Below are 8,578 nucleotides of genomic sequence, written 5' to 3' on the forward strand. Positions count from 1 at the left end.
ACTGATTGAGAAGAGGGAATTAAAACGAATAATTCTTACTCCAGTATGAACTAAAACTTTATTACTGAAACACATTTCATGACTTGGAAAATGATTATGATTAAGCCAGCAGTTAAAAGTCCAAAAAATGTCTTATCTATAGAATCGAGAGATTTGCGGACAAAAATATATATTTGGAGTTTTCATGTTACATACGTCATTGTCACAGCATCACAAAGCTCGTCTTTGAAAGCCATTGATGTCACAATAGGTACACTATTTGTAAGTAGTTTCTTACAAATACTTTAAGTTATCATTTTGTAAGTTAGTCATTCCAATCAATTGTTATAATACAGCATTAATTTATATATTCATTTTATTCAGAGTACATTGCACTTTAAGGAAATCGAAAGTGAAAAGGGAGTATATATATATATATATATCAATAGTATATATAATAAGTATAAACAAGACAAAAACCGAAGGAGAATCCAAAAACAATTAAAATGTAAGTAAAGTAACAGCCTGTAAATTACCCATTGGTGGGCTAAGGCCTCCTCTTTCATTAATGAGAGGGTTTGGAACATATTCCACCACGCTGTTCCAATGCGGGTTGGTGGAATGCACATGTGGCTGAATTTCGATGAAATTAGACACATGCAGGTTTCCTCGCGATGTTTTCCTTCACCGCCTAGTTGAATTATAAACACAGATTATGTATATATATATATATATATATATATATATATATATATATATATATATATATATATAAAGTGGTGCTTGCCTGGGTTTGAACCCGAAATCATCGATTGAGATGCACGCGTTCTAACCACTGCGTCACCACAGCTCTTTTACTTTACTTACTTTACTTTACTACTTAATCGAGAAATTTATTTTACACAATATCGTAAAGGTATCAGAGAACTTAATACATATGTGTATATTGAAATGTAATAACCAATATCTTCATGTTTTGAAATATAATTTTATTATGGACAAAAATAAATCGTAGAACTCGCTTTCGGTTTATGGGGTTGTACAGTTTTACCTAACTGAACAAAACTACTAGCGTTATGGATAAAACTTATACCAGAAGACATTTCTTGGAGAAGGTTTAAAGTCTCTAATAAATGGGAAATAACGTCTACCGACGGTTTTGCTTGTATATATACAAAGCTGTGCAACTTATTATCGCTTAAAGTAAAATTGACAAATGAAAAAGTAAAAAAAATCACAATATACATTGAAACAAGATGATATAAATAATACATTGTACCAATTAATTATTAAAGCATTGTAAAAGCGAAAACTAAGTATTACGTTAAGACGCCGTTTTCATACTTCAAAGTGGAATTAATTCAATAAATTTCTCCTAAAACCTCGCTTTCCATCGGTCTTGTAGCCGATTCCCCTTAATGTAAAGAGCTCTAGAAAGGTTCTACTTGGACTCAAGATCTTTGATGGGATTGTTTAACAGCATTAATATTAAACCCGCTTCATATATCTTTAGTTATGTTATATACAGTATCGCAATATAAACCTTATGTTAGTATTATGTTGTTTATGTCAACTGTGACTTATTTTCAAACAATGATATTCTAATAAACAGATATGTTATATCCATACTAAACAACAGAAAAAAGTATGCCGCGCCGGGGACCTTATTTTACATTTATTTACAAGTTAAAAGGATAGCTTGATAAAAACAATAAGTAAACGGGATAACTAGATGTTTTAATTACGTAAAGGTATGACTGGCATAATTATGATGAAAACGACTGAAGGCAAACGTCCCAATTGGGACGTTTTCTAGTCTTCACTTTTTGCCCGTTAATGACATATCTGTTTACTACAACATCATTGTCTTCAAACAAAACTCTTGCTTATTTGGTTTAGCAAATATTAATATTTGACCAAAAGAAAAGAATATATAATATACTATACGGTATATAATATACGGTAAAAGTGAAAACCTACATTATTGATTCGGCTAGTTGCTTAATATTTTAAGTTTTTAATTACAGAAAAAAGGGCGTCCCGATTTCTGTGTATGTTAAAGGGTTATGTACAGAAGAGGCTTAAGCCGAAGATTTTTGTTTGTTAAAAACGCAATCATACAATTAATCACCGGAATTTAAGCAGTTATCTCAACCCATAGACGCGGTGACTGAGAAACCTATACTAATATTATGAATGTGAAAGTAACTCTGTATGTCTGTTGCTCTTTCACGACCAAATGAACCGAATGTGATGAAATTTAGTGTAAAGCAAGCTCGAACTCCAAGGAAGGACATACATTTTATACCAAAGTCATGTAAATCCCTCAAAACGCGAACGAAACCGCGGGGACCCTTAGTGTTAAATATAACGACGACCTCCGTGGTCGAGTGGCATGTACACCGGTTGTCATGGGTATGCCACTCCGAGGTCCGATTCCCGATCGAGTCAATGTAGATTATCATTAGTTTTCTATGTTGTCTTGGGTCAGGGTGTTTGTGGTACCGTCGTTACTTCTGATTTTCCATAACACAAGTGCTTTAGCTACTTACATTGGGATCGGAGTAATGTATGTGATGTTGATGTTGTCTCATAACATACAATTTACGAACTGAGTCGCCTTGATACTTCGATGACAATGTTAAATATATTTCACGCAGTCGCTCCATGTATTTTGCTCTCAAGCACTTCCGTATGAACCTCAAACGTTCATTGAAACACTGTAACATTTGTATTTCACGTGGAAATGAAACATTTCATCACTCACTTCTGAGTAAAAGCCTTTACGCGTTAGTACGAGGGTTCTCAAGAGGTGCTCCTAAGCTCGGCGCGTCGAGTGTTTGCTCCCGGCGCTTACACTACTCGTGGAATGGATTCGTTTTAAATGTCAATAAGTTTAAATTTCATTTATTTTAAAATTCACATTTAGTTTATTTTTTAAAATGATTTTGTCTATATATATATATATTTATTACGTTATTGTAAAGATTTAGATAATTGAGGTCTGTTCATAGAAGATAAAATTAAAAACATTTACACAATAGTATTTATAAATAGAAGTAAGCTATCATCGAAGCAATAGCAGATTACTGAAGGATACAGCCGTTACCCAAATTGCGCAAATGCTTCCGAGGACCTAAAGAAAGCGGAAGGTTTAACCGGTCTACCTAATTCCTACAGGTTATCGGTCCACCTTCTGTGGCTGCTTTTGCTGATCCAAGGTATCTGCTAGATGTATTTTCTCCCCAGCCACGCGACCCGGGAATTCAGTGTTGATACCAGCCAGACCAGATGCGATCACGAATGAACCAAAACGTTGTCCTCTATAAGAATCTCAAAGAACGCATATTTAGAATCTGAAAATTCAATGCTTATATTTCACTCAGCTATCTTTATTAAGTTCAAATATTCAATAAGTTTAAAATAAAACAAAAATCAAGCAACATTATTTTTTACACAAATACATTTATTAGTAAATTCATATAACCTCATATAACTAACTTTAATGTTGCTATTTCAAAGCTATATAACACGTTAGAAGATAATTTGAGTGGATGTGGAACTTTATTGCATTTTCCCGAGAACCACGTATAAATCACGTATTCGTAGCGCGAATCCCCAGTAATCAGACAGTAGATTCTCATCGTCTTGCAGCGAATGTAATTTGCGTGGCGATCGCACGTCACATAATAAATATTTCAGTGTGTCAGTTCATTCAGATACACTAACTCTAATAGCTTAATAACAAAGCAAACAATACAATACAAACAGAAGTGTGGAAGAGAAGACAATACAAAAATCTTTCTATTCTTTTGTGACATGACACATGTAGTTGATTAATCGACGTTTCTTATTTGTAATATTTTATTGTACCGTGTATTTAACGAAAATCAAGTAATAAGAACATGAAGTTGGAGTATTTAATAATATTGTGAGTGAGTGAGCCAGTGTAACTACAGGCACAAGGGACATAGCATCTTTGTTCCCAAGGTTGATGGCGCATTGACGACGCAAGGAATAGTTAATATTTCTTACAGCGTCATTGTCTATGGGTGATGGTGAACGCTTACCATCAGGTGGCTCATATGCTCGTCCGCCAACCTATTCCATAAAAAAAAGAAAAAATATAAATATAAAATTGTATTAGATTTGAAATGTTATTGAAAAAATATGTAATGTTACCAAATTGAAATATAAAATAGTAGTAACATCTGTGATTAGGATTATAAAATTTTGTAATTGTGTCTTTTCATTTAGTTAAATATAGCCGTGGTTATGACACAATAAAATAGAGTAGAAACGACATTTTTGGAGCCATAGATGGTGGTATTTAGTTTTATAAAATATGTATAAAATTGTGTAGCAACGGTATAAAATCTTACGCGCCAGGGTTTGAACCCATAAACTTCTATAAAAAATACCTTGATATGATAATTTTACAATTTAAGCTTAAAAAAAGGATATTCCATTGAAAATGTTTCATATAATACAGAAATTATTCCCTACTTAATATTACAAGACCTTTTCATATATATTTTTTAAATAAGGAGGAAAGATAACCTTTTGTTATTTTTCTATTCATTAGTCATTCCCAAATAATATATTACGTTCATAAATAAAGTAGGTATTGGTGTGGCTGACTAATGACTATAGAACCATTAAATAGTTTGACTTCTCCATAGTAATAAATTATAACGTAACAAAGAAACAATTTGATACAACTGAAAGTAACAAAGCAATGAATTCAACACAACAATGTCAAATAATGGTCATTTATATTATTATTACTAATTATGATTTTATCTATCAGGGGAAGAAAACACTGTATTAAATACCGTATAAAACAACATGAATTCGTCATATTGTAAAGTCAAATGGAATGAAAAAATATTTTCAGTTAAACGGTAATTGCTTGCATAAACGCAAATGCGATCATTAAAAAGTGAGTGAAGTACGCGCCTTCAGTTCGTTATTTGCGTTAAATGGACCCATTTGGAAATTAACTGCACGATTGCTCCCAAATAATGGACCGGTGTAGAGTGATATATGAAACTATGAGTTGGGAAGCTCAGCAAACGAAGGGGAATTTGTAAAGGATCTTATAACGAATTTGTGGGCAATTTATTGCTCAACGCCATCTAACGCCGAGTAGCAGAACTACTGCCGAATATCTCTTTATTTTAAAAATATGAATGATACTAGATGGCGCTATTTTATAAAATATTCTCTTGTTTAAGTTTACCCTTTATCTACTTCAATAAATATATTTAATAATTTATAAAATAAATTATAAATAGAAGATCATGTAATGGATTTAAAAAAATATATTATTCCGTAAAATAAAACATTACTATTTTCTTTATCCACTTGCACATAGATGGCGTTACTGATCATGTATTATATATAGATGTCGCTACTATTTACATATTATGCGTAATTTTTATAAACTATTCATAACTAGAATTAGTTAGAATATTACTGGTATAATCGTATTGAAGTAAAAAAAGAAGGCCAAAACCACCTGATTGATTAAGAAACACAATACTAAATACTTTTACAGTGAAAATAATTCTAGAAACTTACCCTTATTTGTTCAGTTGCCTTCTTTGCAACTACAGGATCAAGTATTTTGATGTCCAGATCTGAGGTAGATTTCTTGGCTGTTTCACTAAAAACTGCAGCGTTCACATAATACGTAGGCACTTTTTCACTTGTCTCACCAGGGGAATTAGGGGACAAAATACCACTGTCTGTGTCACTAACATTCACTGATTTCCGTGTTACGATAGCTTTTTCACCGCTAGGAGACTTTAAGGGTATCCTTGATTTTTCACCAGCTTTTGATGCTCGTGGTTGTTTAGTCTCCTCTGGTTTAAAGCCAGTCGTCGGATCAAATATGACATAGTTGTCCTTGTCACATCTTACTTTATTATTGACGGTAACTGTATACTTTTTATTGGGACTTAAATTTAAAAACGGATCCTCATTATCGATTGGACTCTCCGGTATTATTGATTGAATTTTTGGAGTGATCTTTTGTATCGATTTGCCATCTATAGTACGTCTCACAACTGTGTCGTTGCCAAATTTTAATCGAACATACTCGTTGGATATTGTTCTTCTCACCGGAGACGACAACAATGGAGAAGGCTTGGCTTCTTGTGAAGTAGTTTTATTGTGAAAAAACTTTGGTTTATCCATTGCTTTTACAGGAGAAAATGGTAACTTTAATTTCGAAGTTTTTTTCTTTTGATTGCCACTTAGTTCTACATCACTGTCACGAACAGTGCTCTTATACACAGGTAGAACACTTGATTTATCATTTAACCTATTTACATTTGTTGTCTTTGTATTTTTAACAATATCTAAAGACTTATTGAGCTTCTTAATAGGCAATGGCGTTTTTATTCTCTTCTCTTTGGTCTTTTGTATTGTCTCTACCGATTGTAAAAAATGTCTATCTAATAAACTATCTTGTGGCTTTATAAAAGCTTTACTACGATCACATTTAGATAAATCACTCTGAGCAAACAATTCTTCTTCGACGGGATTTACCAATAAGCTATCAATAATTATATCTACATCACTTGATTCGGAATTGCTTTGAGAAGACCTGTTCTCATTTATGATACATGATATCCTTTCCTCTACCTCCAGAAGGGACTCTGACTTGTCAGTCTCATCAAGGCTCCTTGACGTACCACTGCCAGAATCTGATGGCGTCTGAACTTCGAATATTCCCTCATCTTTTAATAGATGTTTCTTTGAAGAGTTCTCCGGACAAGACGATCTTCTTCGTTTGACCGTCCCTGTTGCAGCTGAGGGGGAATCCCAATCCAAGTGTTGGATCACACACGGGCCACTTTTTTTAGAACGTCTCGGGCTAGTCATTATTAGCCACTTACATTGTTGTATGACTAGATAATAATTTTAATCATTCGTGGTTCTGTTATAATGTTGGAACAGCGAACAGTGAGCTAGTTGTTGATTGGAAAGAGATAGCGGTTTAACTACACCGTGGTCATTAGTGGATCGAACACGAACGCGCCGCCGGACTCGATTGTTATCTAATTACGAACTTGACGTAAACGCCACATGGGACATACACGCCTCTGTGTGTTTGTTATTCAGTTAAGAGTTAATTTTATTTAAAACAAAATACCCTTTCTCCAATGACAACATTTATACGCATGATGGATTGAAAACTAACATAAAACAAGAAAGTTTAAGCCAAACTATTATAACTACAGCTATTTCGTGTATGTGGCTTGATTCGTTATTCGTTAAAAAAAGCCTTCAATGTACTATGATCTATAAGACACACGGCTTGCAATTATCCACACACATAGGCAATCTCTAAATAAAAATGGATTACAATTACATACTACCAATTTGAATTTAGTTGCTATTTTAAGTCCAAACAGAGTAAGCGATGCTTAAGTCCTACTTTACTTCTATTCTCTAACTTAGTGATGTCACATAATTTGATTAATTTCATTACTCCTAGTTTGACTGATAAGCGTCACAGCCAATCTAACATTCTCTTCTCTTACACTTCTGTTCACAAATTTATAAAACATATTCCAGAAACATTTTGAATTTCGATTCAAAACACAATTCCTAGACTGCGCCAAGACCGGAAGGTTGTTTTGCATTACAGTATCTTACATATGTTAGACTCAAATACCGAACTAAACATTTCGTTGCATTGAAATTCTAGGGATACAGAAAAACAAATAAAATATATATATTTTTCCGTCATTCGCACTTCTCCATTTAGAGTTTAAGATATATTATTGTCGATACAAAGTTTATCATTTTTAAAAACAACGACAAAAAATTGTAAAAAACATTTCTAGGTAGCAATACAACATAGTAACGTTAAGTCCTTAACTAAATTGTATTAATTTTTTGTATCTGTATTCGTAGAAGTGTTTTTTCAAATATTTTTCAGGGCTTCTATATCTGATACAAGTATATAAAAATAGTCCATAATAGTTGGGAGTGTATAGTGAATGATTTAAATTCATTGTGGTGTATGTAATTTCCATTTGGCTGAAGGGCAAGCTCCAGTCAAGCACCTAAGTTTTCAAGTGCATATTTTTTGTTTATAATTCATTTTGTGCTCGGCGATGTGGGAGAAACAGACTTAATCTACACGTATATCGGCAGGCGTAGTGTAGGCCGCCCTAGGGGACGGTGAACGTGAATGAGAAGGGCCTAAGTTCGGCTTCAATGCCGCGCCTTACAGGAAGCCTATGTCCAGCAGTGGACTAATACAGACTGATCATGATGATGATGATGATTATACACGTGTCTAACAAACCGTATCAAAAGCGAGTACTTAAATTGGGTTCATAAGAGTGAAAGACATTTACATATTCCAAAATAGCAGTGCCCGCGATTACGTATGAATTTAACAAAAAGTTATTGGTTGTAAGTTACTCCTTATTACAGCAGCTTTCTGGTAGTAAAAGTCCCGTCAAAATTGGTTCAAACAGCAAACAAACAAGAGTTGTAAATATGCATTATATATGTATATAATAGGGATTTTATTAAACTATGATTATTTTATTATTGCAAACAGACACTTAAATTT

General features: G+C 33.3%; 1 protein-coding gene across 3 annotated transcripts in view; it reads right to left on the reverse strand.

Annotated features, from left to right (window-relative positions):
- LOC124537084 (protein sickie) overlaps positions 1-6,885 on the reverse strand; it is a 230,553-nt gene extending 223,668 nt beyond the window's left edge. For all 3 annotated transcript variants that reach the window (XM_047113818.1, XM_047113809.1, XM_047113803.1), the window contains exon 1: positions 5,563-6,885. In XM_047113818.1, the coding sequence (XP_046969774.1) occupies positions 5,563-6,870 (1,308 nt within the window). In that variant the 5' untranslated portion in view covers positions 6,871-6,885. The remainder of the gene's footprint in view (positions 1-5,562) is intronic.
- Positions 6,886-8,578: the final 1,693 nt, after the last annotated feature.

Source organism: Vanessa cardui, chromosome 2 (assembly GCF_905220365.1).
Source record: "Vanessa cardui chromosome 2, ilVanCard2.1, whole genome shotgun sequence".
Classification (NCBI taxonomy): Eukaryota; Metazoa; Arthropoda; class Insecta; order Lepidoptera; family Nymphalidae; genus Vanessa; species Vanessa cardui.